Consider the following 17,359-nt stretch of genomic DNA (forward strand, 5'->3'; position numbering starts at 1 on the left):
TCCAAACACCTTCTCCCTAGTAATAACAGCTGTACTCACTTCTGCCCCCTGAACTCTGGCATACTACTAATGTCTTCCACAGTGAAGACTCATGCAAAATACTTATTCAGTTTGCCCATAATTTCTTTGTCCACCATTACTACCTTTCCATGTCATTTTCCAGCGGTGCTGCAGCTCCAGTTCCTTAACACAGCTTGGTGCACCTGGTGCAGATATGGTTATCTGGGAGGCTGAAGATCTCCCAGAATTCCCTCATCTCACACAATGAACAAAACACAACCCCTGGAGCCATTCTAACTATGCACTTACAGACGAAGAATGAAGAAGAACTTACCAGCTACTTACCTCACCCAAGCCTGATGAGCTATAGCCTCCCCACTCTAACTCTGCTCCACTCCAACAGTGGCCACTCCACTTGTATTTGTCTTTGCTAATACTTGAGGCCTCCTGTGCTGATTCGACTTAGACTGCATCAAATATGTTTGATTAAACATAATACAAACTCAAACTGTCTAGCCTCTCTTAAAAGGAGATGATGACTGACAAATTCATGAGGAGAAATAAAAGTAAAGATTAACTTTATTTGTCTCATGTAGATTGAAATATTGAAATATACAGTAAAATGCATCTATTGTGTCCAATCAAATCAGTGAGAATTGTGCTGAGGATAATCTGCAAGTTTTGGCACGCTTCCGGTGCCAACATAGCACGGCTACAACTCCCTAACCCTAACCCACTCATCTTTGGAGTGTTGGTGGAAACTAGAGTACCTGGAGGTAATCCATGCGGTCACAGGGAGAACGTACAAACTCCTTACAGACTGTGGCGGGAATCGAAGTCTGATCTTAACATTTGGTAATGTAAAGCATTATGCTAACCACTACACTACTGTGCTAAACGTTTTTTCAACTGAGAAAAACAAGATGAGAATTTTAAACTATATCATTCGAGGTTGAAAAGGCAAAAGACTATGATGATTTTGTTTATTGTTAACAGAATTGAGTGTATTTCTCACCATTGATTTAATTTTCACCCTTGTCAGAAGTTCAGTGGATGTTTATTTGCTGAGCATTTTGACATTACCCAAAAGTTAAACATTTTCTGGAAATGGGAGAATGTAAATATAGATTTTTAAGTGTTTAATAAACACATTGTTAGTTTGATCTGAGGCAATGTCACTTTTAAGGCCTTCAACTACTCAGAAATTGTAACTACATTTAAATATTTATCCACCGTGGCACCTCGTAACGTTTTGCAATGCATCTGCTCTTTGATATTCTAGTGCTGTTTCACTGTGTTCAGAAGTATCTTACATTACAAAAACAAAGGCAACCGTGGGGATTATCCTAATACCACAATGGAAATAGCTTAAAAGATATGGAGTGACATTTGAATGTTGCTGGCGGTTTCATACCATCAATGTTTTGTGAACAAGAATGAATTTTTGATCTTGCTGTGATCAGATGTGAGCATGTTCCACAATTATTTTTTATTACAAAACCGGATAAAAGCTTGTTTTTCTGTCCGTTTGGGCCTTTAGACTGAATTTTAGAATGTAGAAATAATGCTAGCGCTGTATTTGGAATGGTAAATTCCACAGAATACATCAGCTGTTGTGTTGCATGTTATTATATTTTATATACTTGGAGGGACTCACAGTGTGCTTCTGTGTCTAATTTTTGCAGGTTCAACTGAGAATTGCATCAAGGAATAGAAAGAAAGAAAGAAGAATAAAGAAGCTAATCTGTTCATTTTTTTTCAAGAGTGGTAACATTAATAGATTAATATGAAAAAGGAATAATACATGAAGAGTACTGGAATGAGAAGAAGTCAAAAGTACTCATGATCCTCCAAACTGGCTGAGGAAAGAATAATTGTCAATATGTTCTGTTTCATGAGATCTTTTATTAACAAGTTATCAAAGAAATGAATACAATGTTGATGTGATGTTCTTATCTTCCTTTCTGTTCTAAAAATACAAAAACATATTTGCCATTTATCATTGACAAATTATTAAATGGCCTATTATTAAAATTAAAGTGACAAAGAAAGACAGAAAATGACTTCTTCGGTTATTGACAGCACATTCTGCACTGACAAAGAGGGCAATAAACAGGAAAGAAAAAATAACAATGAGCAGCCAATCAGAACAGATGGTGACACCAATGCAAATGAGATAGTATCCCAAATTCCTTTAACAGAAGGAAAAGAAGAGAGACATAAAAGAGCTGACAATGTGAAGGAGCTATGCCAGATGCAACAGAATATAATGCTGCAAGGTGAACTTCTGGATGTTCCTTTGAGTCAAGACAGGGCTTCTCAGCCAGTAGATATAAGAGTTAATTTGTGCAAAAGTGCCAGTTTGGAATTTTCAGAACATCATCTCCCTAATATAATTGAAAGTACAGAACTCAAACACACAGAAGAAACGGTTCACCATGAGAAAGTTTGTAGTTCACAGTGTCTTAACAAGGAAAATTGGAATTGTGTCACAGGTGAATCTAGCAGAGTTCCTCACATTCAACAGGAACGTTCTTCTAGGGGAAACAGTAGTTGTGCTACTGAAGCTGTCAAGGAACTACAGTGTTTGAAAACAGAGGCTACAGATGAAAATAAGAAAATACATTTCAATCATCTATATTTTAAGGACTCCTCATTTTCCAGTCCTGTGGAGAAACCTAATAAAAAAGAGACTTTGCCAGAGAACACTGCATCTGAAGAAAGTTGTGGTGGGTGTTTATCTCAGGACGTCGCAATGATTGCTGAATTCAGCACAGATGCCAGTGGTGCTCATAATTCCCAGCATGCACCAACCAGTCTGGTCAGAGCCATTTCTCCATTTGATCCATTCAGCTTGACCTCAGCTTCGTGTAATTCTAACTTAACTACCTCAGAAAATACGAAGTCAGTCTCAGAGAAACAGACAAATGTAGAAAGGCAACCTGACATAAAAAGCACAACTCAGAGTGAAAGAATAGAATATGCTGCGTGTTCAGATGGTGAATTGCTGGTGTCCATCAATAAACCTGAAGTTCAGGTAAACCTAAATGCATTATCTAATCAATGTGAAGTAAATACTGCATGTGATTGCCCCTCTGTGAGTGACTGGCAAGAATCAGCTGAATTTTTGCCTGAACTTCAAAATAAGATAAATATTTTTAAGGGAGTGGAGAATTTTGAGTCTGGTGATGCTGGTAAACAACCAGCTCCATCTGAAACAGAAGAGAAAGCAGAGCAGAAACGTCTACTAGGCAGCACAAAAGAGCATCATATCGAGAACCTCAATTTTGAAGACCCACAAATGGAAAATTCTGCCGATGGCAATGAAATCAGTGGGATTGGAAGAGTAGATGCAAAGGAGTCGTTTGATACTGACAACAGTCAATTAGGCCATAAAATAGGTCAAGTGAAAACCGTGGCTAAAATGACAGAAAAGGAAGAGTCTGTTGAGCTGGGAATCACCAAGTCAGACAAAACAGTGCAACACATTTCTGAGTCAGGTTCAGTTACGGATGAGGAAGTACCGTTGGCATCAGAAAATGGCCTTGTTCAGCAGAGCAAAGAATGTTCTACCAGAAAGACACAAAGTCTGATACAACAGAAAGTGAATGAAATAAACACTAATTTAATCCTAGCTGAGGAAAATCAGTCGGCAACTGTTTCTGAGAATCCTCAACAGTCTAAAAGCCCAGTAATCTCAATGGCTTCAAATCCTGCTCTTGGGAATTGCCCACAGGTTCAGCAGATTCAGCAGAACATGCAAGTTACTGATTGCAACTCAGATTCTGCTTTTGAGGAGCCCTTATTACTACATGATGGGAAATTGAAATTGCCCGAACCTGTTTCTGTCCCTCCATTGGGGAACTCATTCTCCAAAGTACCAGATACAACTGTTTATAACAGTGGAATCCCAAAGCCAATACTACAGTATCCCAGGACTGTTCTGACTGAAAAAGGAGAAGCAACAACAAATGATCAGACCAAGCTTGAGGGGACAACTGAAGCGAAACTCATTCCAAAGCCCAAATATGTAAGACCTAGAATTATAACGTATATCCGAAAGCCAGTTCAGGTGAAACCACTTGATACTGTGCACAATGACATGGGACTGTCTTCGAAACTTTCAACTTGGACTGAATCAATTGCTAAACCCTCTGTTTCAAAAGAAATCAAGACATATCAAAGTAAGCCTCTCTCAGTGTTCAATGTTCCTAGTTTTTCCCATGATAGATATAAACCAGAATTACAAAAGACTAAGATATATACAACTACTTTGATGGCATCTGGAATCAAACCACCTGGTCAGAAGACTTTTCCCAGGATGATGGGGAAGTTATTTCCTACTCCTAATGATATCACATTAAAGGAATCTATGGAAACATGTGTGCAGGGGAACATTACTGAGGTAAGAGCAGTGTTTAACCATATTGTACAGAGGTAGTTGTTACAGAATAAGAATTAGAAGTGGTTAGTATGCTTTCTTCCTCTGCAGGTTGTCATGTTAAGGACAAACAATGGATGTTACTTCAAGGGCAGCGGGACCTGTATAAAATCTCATCAGAACTGCATCTGAACAGTATCCTCACTGAGAAGTTTGCTAGTGCTATTCAGGAAGATTTAAACTAGAGTGTCAGGGGGGGATGGGAACCGCAATAGTACGGCAACAGATGACAGGGCCGAGAGCAAGTAAGATGTGCATGATAATTAAGACTGAAAGGCAAAACAGCCAAGAGCAGCAAAGGGGGCTCCTGAAGCAGAATGTGGAGCATCCAACTCAGGGAGAGAACATACTGGGCCTGTTTTGGGAAATGAGTCAAGCCAGGTGATAAGACAAGGTAGCGGATGAATATTCTGGTGTCACAGTTGTCACTAAGAATAAAATTAGATCTCGCAGGAAGGTACTAAATTGGGGAAGGACAAATTATGACAAGGTAAGACAGGAGCTATGAAGCAACTGCTTTCAGACAAGATCATGTCTGACGTTTGGGAGTTGTTAAAAAACCAGCAGGTCAGAGTTCAGGATCAGCATGTTCTGGTAAGGAGTAGGGACAGGGATGGTCAGGTAAGGGTACCTTGGGTGACCTGAGGAATTGTATATTTAGTCAGGAAGGAAAAGGGGGCATACGTAAGTTAAGATCAGACAGGGACTTTGTGAAATATAAAGATAGCAGGAAGTGCTAAAGCAGATGATTAGGAAGGCTAAATGGATCTATGGTGAGTAGGGTTAAGTAGAATCCCAAGCACTTTACAATAAGGAAAGTAAGGTAACTAAGGAGAGGGAGAACAACTCAGGGATATGGAGGGCATTTGCACTTGGAGACAGAGCAAGTGGCTAAGGTATTAAGTGAGTATTTTGTGTCAGCATTTACTGAGGAGAAGGATTTGGGGGACAGAGAAAGCAGAGAGGTATACACATTTTGAGATTAACCTGTATACTGCCAAATGAAACAATGTTCCTCTGGGCCAAAGCCAAAGTTATGTTACCACAAATAAATTAACAAATAATAAAGTATATTCCAGAAGACTGACACTTAGCACAAGGAACATTTACAACACAAGTTAAAAAGTAAGCAATATAAAGCTATTGGCATTTCATATGTCACGAGACTTGTGGGGTGCCAGAGTGTTCTGTAGTCTCACAACTTTGGGAATGAAGCAGTTTCCCATCCTAACAGTCCTTGTCCTAATGCTGTGGTACCTCGTGCCTAATGGTAAGAGGTCAGATAGATTGTTGGATGGATGCAAAGGATCACTGACAATGCTAAAGGCCCCATGTTCCTGATAAATATCTCTGACGGGTGTGAGAGAGACCCCGACGATCCTCTCAGCTGTCCTCACAATCTTTTGTAGGGACTTGTGGTCAGATACCTTGCAATTCCTGTACCAGACGGTGATGCAACTGGTCAGGACACTCTTGATGGTGCTGCTGTAAAAAATGATTGGAATGAGCCTTGCTCACCTCCGTTTCCTCAGAAAGTGATGTGTACCAGCGTCGATGAAAAACTTTGTCCTGTATGCCACCCGTAATGATTATTTCATTACAACAGTGCACTGAATTGGTACAAGGAAAGGCATCAACACAGTGGAGTGCTCCAGTTACACAGAAAGTGCAGTGCAGGCGGACAATAACATGCAAGGCCAAAACACCGAAGATTGTGAGATGAAGAGTCCATTTTATCACACTAGGGGGCAATTCAGTAAACTGTAACAGCAGTATAGAAACTGTCCTTTAGCCTGGTGCTCAATAAGAGGTTGAAGAAGAGAAACTATCCAGGGTACATATCTTTGTCCACAGTTGATAGGTCTTTGTTTACACTTCTCACTGCCTCAGTAAAGCAGCCAAGGTAATCAAAGTCCATGGAGGTGAGGCTGGTTTCTGTGATATGTAGTTGGTTGTGGTCTCAGGCAGAACAGTGATCCATCCTTAAAGGATGGCACATTAATAAAAATTGGCAAGGGTCAAAGGCAGTGTGCCAAGTTTCTTTTGCAACTTGAGGGAGTAGAGTTGCCGGTGTGCTTTCTTGGTAGTGACGTTCACATGGTTGGGCCAGAACAGAATATTGGTGATGTTTACTCTGAAAGGACTTGAAGTTTTCCACCCTCTCGACTTCAGCACTGCTGATGTAAACAAGAGCATGTGCATTGCCTTCCTCCCTGAAGTCAACAACCAGCTTTGTTTTGTTGACATTGTTTCTCTTTGATATCAATGACTTCATCATTTCTCCTTTCTATTAAGTCTGATAAAAATTATTAAGAACTATACCCACATCTTCCAACTTCTCACACAAATGACTGTCTAGCTTCCAGTGGGATCTCTTTTTTCTTTTGATCTGTCTTTCCTTTCATGTATTAAAATCATATATTAGTTTTTCTTGATCTTACCCTGTCAATTTATTTCAGAGCTCACGAAGAAATTCCTACATTCTGGATCCTAATTTGCCTCTCATCCTCCTGAAACTGTGGGCAGTTTCTCATGTCCTTACCAATCGTCCAAAGTACCCTGGTCCTAACTTACAAGATTCTGTATAGTTCCGGTTTTACTTGACAAAAGTAAGCTATATAAATGGATCAATAAACTTGCTGAGAATACAACAAAAACTTGGTTGTGTTTAATAACATACAGGAATCTAATTAGGACAGCCACACTCCCTGCCTTGTCATTTATCAAAGTTATTGGAATACTTTTGGATGCCTGATGTTCAGAAACTTCCAAAAACTACTGAAAGTGAAATTAGACCATGAGACCATAAGACATAGGAGCAGAATTAGCCATCTGGCCCATCAAGTCTGCTCTGCCATTCAATAATGGTTAACATGGCAATTGCCTTCCTCACCACTGACTCGACCTGCAAGTTAACCTTTAGGGTGTTCTGCGCAAGGACTCCCAAGTCCCTTTGCATCTCAGATTTTTGGATTTTCTCCCCGTTTAGAAAATAGTCTGCACATTTATTTCTACTGCATTTTCCAATATTGTATTTCATTTGCCACTTTCTTGCCTATTCTCGAAATCTGACCGAGTCCTTCTGCATCCTGCCTGTTTCCTCAACACTACCTGTCCCTCTACCAATCTTTGAATCATCTGCAAACTTGGCAACAAATCCATCTATTCCATCATCTAAATCATTTATATACAGCATAAAAAGAAGTGGTCCCAACATCGACCCCTGAAGAACGCCACTAGTCACTGGCAGCCAATCAGAAAAGGATCCTTTTATTCCCACTTGTTGCCTCCTACCAATCAGCCAATGCTCTAACCATGTTACTAACTTTTCTGTAATACCATGGGCTCTTAACTTGGTAAGCAGCCTCATATGTAGCACCTTGTCAAAGGCCTTCTGAAAGTCCAAATATACAAAATCCACTACATCCCCTTTATCTATCCTACTTGTATCTCCTCAAAGAATTCCAACAGGTTTGTCAGGCAGGATTTTCCTTGAAGGAAACCATGCTGACTTTGTACTTTCTTGCCCTGTGTCACCAAGTGCTCCATCACTTCATCCTTAACAATTAATTGACTCTAACATCTTCCCAACCACTGAGGTTAGGCTAACTGGTCTATAATTTCCTTTCTGTTGCCTTCCTCCTTCCTTAAAGAGTGTAGTGACATTTGCAATTTTCCAGTCCTCTGGTCATTTTCCAGTCCATTAGCCAGAGTCCAATGATTTTTGAAAGATCATTTCTAATTCCACCACGATCTCTACCGCTACCTCTTTCAGAACCCAAGGGTGCAGTTCATCTGGTGCGGGTGACTTATGTACCTTTAGGTCCTCTAGCTTTTTGAGCACCTTCTCTCTTGTAATAGTAACTGTACCCAGTAAAATTAATTAACAATTTAAAATATTAAAAAAGAGTAAGAAAAGAAATGAGCTAAGAGAATGCAAAAACTTACAAATAAATTTTACAAAATATAACACATACAATAAAAATAGTAATCTGACTTGCTTTCATGTGCAAAGGAAGCTGAGTTGAAATGAACTGGTTTGAACATCCACTTCCAGGTCTAACTTGGCACTGAGTCAATGAGCAGAATCTTCACACAAGGGCTGGGGAATCTCAGCAAGTTCGCACCCTCAGTGATAGACTTACTGACAGATTTGCCACAGGAACTTGTCAGCAAGATTAGGAATTCTGCATTTGGTGAAATTATGCTGGCCCCTGACTTGCTGGTGTTCGTGATTATAAATGGGAGCAGTTTGGCATGAAGCTACTGAAGTTTCCTAGTAAGAATCAGTTGAATGTTTTCTTACAGGAGGAATTATGGCTGCACAATATTAAATGTACAAGAAATTCAAATATATTAAAATAGTAAAAGAGGAACAAAGAATAAAATTCTGCATCTGCTGGAAAGCTGGAATGAGTTAACAGATCCTTCCACATTAGAACTATCAAAACTACTAGACTTTCTTTTCCTGCTGTAGATGCTGCTCAGTTTACAAGTATTTTCAGGATTTTCTGTATGCTTTTTAAATTATGTGGATTTAGTAATTATTAATTTCCAGACATTATCTTGTGTTTTTGCCATGGTTTTGAAATAATGTTCTGAATTTTTGGATGGGAGAAAGCGCGCCTATCCTTACAGAAGCCAATGAAGAAATCCTAAGATAGAATAAAAAGAAAAAGACAGCACAAAAATCTGAAATTTGTAATTAAAAACCATATTATGGATGTACAAGTTATACATTTTCAGTCTGCCTGCCTCTTATGCATTTCCCAGGGTGGAAGAACAATGGCCATTGGAAGTTTAGTGCAACTGCCTCCTGATGTGCACTGATATTCAAAAAGACTTAACTTTATGTGGCATTAAGGCCCCACAAATTAGTGCATGTAATTGATTCAATATAAATTCCTATCGCATTTGGTGTATAGAGTTACTTCCCCCATTACAGAGGCTAGAAGTTCTTCATAATCTCTATGAGTGCTGCAGTAATAATTCAGACTGAGTTTTTGTGTGATTAGTATGAGCATCTTATTTATTTTTTACTTTCTACTTTCTATTTTATATTATTTATTTACTTTTCAGTGACAAAATAGAAGGCTTTGTTTGCTGTTGTGTTGAAGAAACTATGCGCTTGAGAAATGCCACAGATATAACACTTACATGATGTTAGTCAATTAGTGTAATATTTGACTCAGAAATAGTAAGCTTTGCCTGCATAATTGGGAAAAGTTTATTGAGCCAAAGTCAGAAGGAGATTTCTGTGTACCTATATAATAAAATTTATGGTTTAGTTGTGATTTGAGTAATTGTTTTTTCTGATCCTTTTTTGATGACTAACAATAGTCCAAAATTGTACGTTGCAAGATGAAACATTCCTTCCACACAGAATATATTATTAAGTAATATAGTATAAAACTATTAAAATCCTTGGTTGAAAATTACATTTGATCAATTCAAAATACTGGCAAAATAACCAACTTTAAAAAAGGTCAAAAGCGCAATGGATTCTCCAGATGCTGGAAATCTTAAGCAACACGCACAAAAATGCTGGAGGAACTCAGTAAGTCAAGCAGCATCTATGGTGGGGAACAAATAGTCGACAGTTTGGGCTGAGCCCCTTCATCGGGACCGGAATGGAAGCCAGAATAAGAAAGTTCAAGTTTTTTTCCCTCCCAACTCATCCTAGAGCAGGGGTTCCCAACCTGGGGCTTCATAGACCTCTCAGTTAATGGTAGGAGTCCGTGGCACAAAAAGGGTTGGGAACTCCTCTTAGTTGTGTGGTAATATTCAGCTAGAGATTACAGGCATGATTACACAGTGAAGAATGCCTTACTAATCTTTTTGAAGGCTGGATGAAATGGCACTTAAGAAGATACGATCATGTACAAATCACTTCAGTGGTTTTACTTTTACAGCAAATGTACAATACATGGAACACCAGTCAGCTTTTGCATACTTACATTGTGCAAGTTATAGATAGATACATTTAGTATAGATGATGAAAATTGGAGTTAATAAGAAATGAACATGCCATACTTCTTCAGGATGAAATAGAGCAACACTCACAACACGCTGGAGGAACTCAGCAGATCGGACAGCATCCGTGGAAACGATCAGTCAACATTTCCACGGATGCTGCCCGACCTGCTGAGTTCCTCCAGCGTGTTGTGAGTTTTGCTTTGACCCCAGCATCTGCAGAGTATTTTGTGTTTATGAAATAGAGCAATATTGGTGATAGTCCTACCTAGAAGTGTGGAGTGTTTTCTGTTATGCACCTGGCTTTGCCTTGTGGATGATGGAATTGCTTTAGGGAGCAAAGAGATGTGTTACTTGCCACAGGATATACATGTTCTATCATAGGACCATAAGACAATGAAACAGAATTGGACTGTACAGCCCATCGAATCTACTCCACCATTTCATCATGGCTGATCTATTTCCCTCTCCACACCATTCTCCTGCCTTCTCCTCATAACTGTCGATGCCCTGACTATTAAGAGTCTCTCAACCTCCTTCTTAAGTACACTGAATAGCCCGACCTCCATACCCATATGTAGCAATAAATTCCACAGATTCACAACCCTCTGGTGAAAGGAATTTCTCCTCATTTCCGCTCTAAATGGACATTCCTCTATTCTGAGGCAGTGGCCTCTGGTGCTAGACTCCTCCACGATAGAAACATTCTCTCCAAATCTACTCTATCTAAGCCTTTCGAAATTTGATAGGTTTCAACGAGTTCCCACTTCATTCTTCTAAATCCTAGTAAGAACAGGCCTAGAGCCATCAAGCACTGCTCCTATGATAAGCCTTTCAAAACTGGAATCATGTTGATAACCTCCTTTGAACTCTCTCCATCCTTTCTTAGATAAGGAGTCCAAAACTGCTCACAATACTCCAAGTGAAGACTCACCAGTGCTTTATAAAGCCTCAGCATTACATCCTTGCTTTTATATTCTAGTCATCTTGAAATGAATGCTAACATTGCATTTGCCTTCTTCACCACTGACTCAACCTACAAGTTAACCTTTAGGGAATCCTGCACGAGGACTCCCAAATCCCCTTGCACTTCAGGTTTTCAAATCTCCTCTCCATTCAGAAAGTAATCTACACTTTTATTCCTTATAGCAAAGTGCATGACCGTACACTTCCCGACACTGTACAGTCACTGCTTCCTGCTCTCTGCTTCTTCAAAACCACTAGCTCCTCCATCTATCTGTGTTACATCCACAATCTTGGACACAAGGCTATCAATTCCGTCATCCAAATCATTGAAATACAATGTAAAAAGAAACAGTCTCGACTCAGACTGTGGAACACCACTTGCCACTAGCAGCCAATCAGAAAAGGTGCCCTTTATTCCCTCTCTTTGTCTCCAATGAGCTAGTACATCTATGCTAGTATCTTTCTTGGAATATCATGGGTCTTATCTTGCTAAGCAGCCTCCAGTGTGACACCTTATCAAAGGCTTTTTGAAAATCCAAGTACATAACATCCATTGATTCTGCTTTGTCTATCCTGCTTGTTATTTCCTCAAAGACTTCTAACAGATTTGTCATGCAAGATTTTCTCTTGAGGAAACCATGCTGACTTTGGCCTGTTTTACAATGTGCCTCCAAGTACCCTGAAACCTCATTCTTAACAATCAACTCCAACATCTTCTCCAGCACTGAGATTAGGCTAAATGGCTTTTAATTTCCTTCCTTCTATTGGAGTAACATTTGCAATTTTCCAGTCCTTGGGAACATGCCAGAATATAGTAATACTTAAAGATCGTTACTAATGCCTGCACAGTATCTTCAGTTACCTCTTTCAGAACCTTGGGGTGTAATCCATCCGTTCCAGTTGACTTATTTAACTTCAGACCTTTCAGTTTCCCAAGCACCGGCTCCCTAGTAATAGCAACTGCACTAACTTCTGCCCCCGACCCTCTCAAACTTCTGGCATACTGTTAATGTCTTTCACAGTGAAGACTGATTTATTCAGTTCACCCACTATTTCCTTGTCCACAATTACTACCTCTCCAGCATCATTTTCCAGCAGTCTGCTATCTACTCTCTCCTCTCTTATACTCCATATATCTGAAAAAACTTTTGGTATCTTCTATGATATTATTGTTTGGCTTGCCTTCATATTTCATCTTCTCTCTCCTTATGACTTTTTTAGTTGCCTTCTGCTGGTTTTTAAAAGCTTCCCAATCCTCAAAGTTCCCACTAATTTTTGCTCTAATATATTGCTTTTGCTCTTACGTTGGCTTTGACATTCCTTATCAGCCTTGGTTGTGTCATCCTGCTTTTAGAATACTTCATCTTCTTTGGGGTGTATCTATCCTGCACCTTCTGAATTGCTCCAAGAAACTCCAGCCATTGCTGCTCTGCCATCATCCCTACTAGTATGCCAATTCAGTCAACTTTGGACAGCTCCTTTCTCATGCTTCTGTAATTCCCTTAACTCCACTGTAACTCCATCTAACTTCAGCTTCTCCCTTTCAAATTGCAGGGTGAATTCTGTCATATTGTGATAACTGCCTCCTCAGGGTTCCTATACCTTAACCTTCCTAATCATATCCAGTTCATTAAAACATTACCAATCCAGAATACCTGACCCCCAGCGGGCTCAACCACATGCTGCTCTAACAAATCATCTCATAGGCATTCTACAGATTCTCTCTCTTGGCATCCAAAATCAGCACCAACCTGTGTTTCCCAATCTACCTGCATATTAAATCCCTCATTTGTTATGAGATGCTCGCAACCGTACCAGCTTCTGGTGTTTAGACGCTCGAACTCTCCAGAGCGTGGCTAGCTGGCATGGCCCCTTTAAGCAGCCATCCCACTAATTGGCAATCGTTTTTTGGGTGACAAGAATTGAGTATTTAAAGAGCACCTGAACTGAGATTTGATGCACATTGGTAAGCCCTACTAGTGATATCGTCTAGCTTTTTTTTGTGCTCAATTCTTGATTCAGTTTGGTACCGTGTTGTGATCCTTGCTTCAGGTACTCCAGCATTTGGGTCCAAGCCATCCTCACCAAGGACTCTCGTCACAGTATGATAGAGGCAGCATGGACCCAGTGGGATATCAGAACCTTTCATCCACTGTGGCCTACCACAGCGAGAGGATTTCCATGCAGATCCTGGAGATACATGACCTCCAGGTAGCCATTTGTCAACTTTTGCAAGAAGGAAGTCGGAGTTGTTCAGGAGAGCCAGTCAGCCACTCTGCGGTGCCAGTGCATCTTTCAACCCTGGAGAGATTCGACGGTTACCCAGGTTCTTGCCACAGCTTCCTTATCCAATGCTCATTAGTGTTTGAGCTCCAGCCATTTCTGTTCCCTTCAGAGCACAGAAAGGTTGCCTTCATTATCTCTCTTCTGAGTGGAGGAGCCCTGGCCTGGGCCACCATGCATTAGGAATGCAGGTCAGAGGTTTGCTTGGATTAGAAGGAATTCTTGGCTGCCATGAGGAAGGTATTCCGTCACTCCACCTGAGCCAGCCGAGCCTCAGACCGCCTGATAAATATTCAACAGGGTGGGCAGTCAGCGCCAACTATGCGATCGAATTCTGGAACTTGGCCAAAGAGAGTTGTTAGAATGGGGATGCCTTGGCCACTCTACACCGCCACGTACTCTGAGGTGAACTGATGGATGCCCTCACCTTTGGAGAGTCAGCAGAGAACTTAGAGGTTCTGGTCATCCAGTCCATTTGTCTCGATAATCGCCTGGCAGAGCGAAAGTGGGGCTACTTCAGGAGGTCAAAGAGAGCCTGTCTGAGCCCAGTCCCAATGCATCACAGTTCCAGTCCCCAACCTTGGACCATGACCAGCCCATCTCCTGCTCAAGATGCTGTTGAGCCCATCCAGGTTGGCTGTACGAGACTCTCCAACGATGAGAGGTCCTGGTCGCTGCTATTACTGCAGGGAAGCAGGTCACCTGCAGGCTGAATGTCTCTGGCTGCTACTATCAGGAGAACTGCTCGGTCATTGTAAGAGGGTATGTTTGTGGTGTGATGTTCTGACCCCCAGACTCTCCTGAGACCAATGACTGATAAGGGAGTGGCCTTCAGTGCAAGGTAACCTGAGGCCTTCTGGAGACTAGTCCTGCCCTCAAGTATAGACAAACCTGTCCAGCCAATCGGATTGTGTGTGTCCCAATTCTGTCTAGTTGGGACCACACAGCAACTGGAGGGAGGAAATCTGTGGTTCAGGAGCAGACCAAGGAGATGCCCTAGCAGTCTGGAAGATTTGCAGCTAAGCCTAAAGGATCCAACCACCAGGACTCGAGGAAGAGAAAGAGTCCTAAATGCAGATTGTTGAAGCCTATTCCCAGGGGGAACAGTCTGTGATTTATGCTTCCCTATTTGTAATTACTCAGTGGACTTTCGGTAATTTCTAGTGGAGTATAGCTGGCTCTTCTGTACTTACTTTATCTGAACACATAAATCACAGACTGTTCTTACTAGAGAAGACTCCCTTATCTGTTCAGGTTGAACTAGTTTTCAATATAAAGGAAGTCCATGAGGCAGATTCTTTGTTGGAGTTGTTAGACTGAGTTGCTTATGGTTATAGTTAGTTACCTGACACTGAGTTACTTACTCACAATGCTTTACTGTCATTTTATTATGAACAACTAATAAATGGCTGTAGCCACAGGATATGCACCTCATTCTCGACTTCTGAAGATAGAGCTGCACCTAAAGTCAAAAGTTGTCTGGTCCATATAGCCTCTTGTTCAGTATTTTCATGTTTTTTCTTTAACATAGTGTGGTCTAAATTAAACTGGCAGTTTTTGTGATTGTGAAGTTGAGGGCCCTGTCATCACAGAAGCTAGCAGAATTGGTCAGAATGGAAGGTGGATAATTTGCTTGTTTCTTGCTGACAATAGTTGCTATTATCTTATCTTGTCTCTGGAACTCCTGTGTTCCATCATTGTGCAGTAGTGTCAGGCTGAAGGCTATTGTCACATCCATTGTCTGTATTGGTCACTTATTGCATTTACTTTTTACCATGACTAGAGCTTCACCTGGTTGGTACATTGCTTTCAGATTTGCCTGTCGCATCTCCAGCCATGCCCCTAAACACTCACTGGTACTGGCGAAACTGCTCACCTCATCAGGACCGGGCAAGCTCTCTTCAGTCCTCCTTCCTCATTTCCCTGTAGACCTGTAATATTTTCACTTCTATATGCCTTCAATTCCCTTTTGTACCTTTTGCCATTTCATAGGAACATAGAAAACCTACAGCACAATACAGACCCTTTGGCCCACAATGCTGTGCCGAACATGTACTTACTTTAGAAATTACCTAGGGTTACCCATAGCCCTCTATTTTTCTAAGCTCCATGTACCTATCCAGGAGTCTCTTAAAAGACCCTATCATATCCGCCTCCACCAATCGCCAGCAACCCATTCCACGCTCTCACCATTCTTTGTGTAAAAACTCACCCCTGACATCTCCTCTGTACCTACTTCCTAGCACCTTAAAACTGTGCCCTCTTGCGCTAGCCACTTCAGCCCTGGGAAAAAGCCTCTGACTATCCACACGATCAATGCCTCTCCTCATCTTATACACCTCTATCAGGTCACCACTCATTCTCCATCGCTCCAAGGAGAAAAGGCCAAGTTCACTCAACCTATTCTCATAAGGCATGCTCCCCAATCCAGGCACCATCTTTGTAAATCTCCTCTGCACCTTTTCTATGGTTTCCACAACCTTCCTGTAGTGAGGCGACCAGAACTGAGCACAGTATTCCAAGTGGGCTCTGACCCGGGTCGTATACAGCTGCAACATTACCTCTCGGCTCCTAAACTCAGTCCCATGATTGATGAAGGCCAATGCACCATTTGCCTTCTTAACCACAGAGTCAACCTGCGCAGCAGCTTTGAGTGTCCTATGGACTCGGACCCCAAGATCCCTCTGATCCTCCACACTGCCAAGAGTTTTACCATTAATACTATATTCTGCCATCATATTTGACCTACCAAAATGAACCACCTCACACTTCTCTGCATTGAACTCCATCTGCCACTTCTTAACCCAGTTTTGCATCCTATCAATGTCCCGCTGTAACCTCTGACAGCCCTCTACACTGTCCACAACACCCCCAATCTTTATGTCATCAGCAAATTTACTAACCCATCCCTCCACTTCTTCATCCAGGTCAGTTATAAAAATCACGAAGAGAAGGGGTCCCAGAACAGATCCCTGAGGCACACCACTGGTCACCGACCTCCATGCAGAATATGACCCATCTACAACCACTCTTTGCCTCCTGTGAGCAAACCAATTCTGGATCCACAAAACAATGTCTCCTTGGATCCCATGCCTCCTTACTTTCTCAATAAGCCTTGCATGGGGTACCTTATCAAATGCCTTGCTGAAATCCATATATACTACATCGACTGCTCTACCTTCATCAATCTGTTTAGTCACATCCTCAAAAAATTCAGTCAGGCTTGTAAGACATGACCTGTCTTTGACAAAGCCATGCTGACTATTCCTAATCATATTATGCCTCTCCAAATGTTCATAAATCCTGCCTCTCAAGATCTTTTCCACCAACTTACCAACCACTGAAGTAAGACTCACTGGTCTATAATTTCCTGGGCTATCTCTACTCCCTTCCTTGAATAAGGGAACAACATCTGCCACCTTCCAATCCTCTGGAACCATTGATGATGCAAAGATCATCACCAGAGGCTCAGCAATCTCCTCCCTCGCCTCCCACAGTAGCCTGGGGTACATCTCATCCGGTCCCGATGACATATCCAACTTGATGCTTTCCAAAAGCTCCAGCACATCCTCTTTCTTAATGTCTACATGCTCAAGCTTTTCAGTCCTCTGCAAGTCATCCCTACAATCTCCAAGATCCTTTTCTGTAGTGAATACTGAAGCATTTCCTACCCTTGAAATGAATCACAGTAGCCTT

The 17,359-nt window shown here is 41.3% G+C and overlaps 1 protein-coding gene across 5 annotated transcripts in view; it reads left to right on the forward strand.

Annotated features, from left to right (window-relative positions):
- LOC134349645 (microtubule-associated tumor suppressor candidate 2-like) overlaps nucleotides 1-17,359 on the forward strand; it is a 452,095-nt gene that overhangs the window by 156,975 nt on the left and 277,761 nt on the right. For all 5 annotated transcript variants that reach the window (XM_063054258.1, XM_063054261.1, XM_063054262.1 and 2 more), the window contains one exon: nucleotides 1,686-4,405. In XM_063054258.1, coding sequence (XP_062910328.1) covers nucleotides 2,060-4,405 — 2,346 coding nt within the window. In that variant the 5' untranslated portion in view covers nucleotides 1,686-2,059. The remainder of the gene's footprint in view (nucleotides 1-1,685; nucleotides 4,406-17,359) is intronic.

This window comes from Mobula hypostoma, chromosome 7 (assembly GCF_963921235.1).
Source record: "Mobula hypostoma chromosome 7, sMobHyp1.1, whole genome shotgun sequence".
Classification (NCBI taxonomy): Eukaryota; Metazoa; Chordata; class Chondrichthyes; order Myliobatiformes; family Myliobatidae; genus Mobula; species Mobula hypostoma.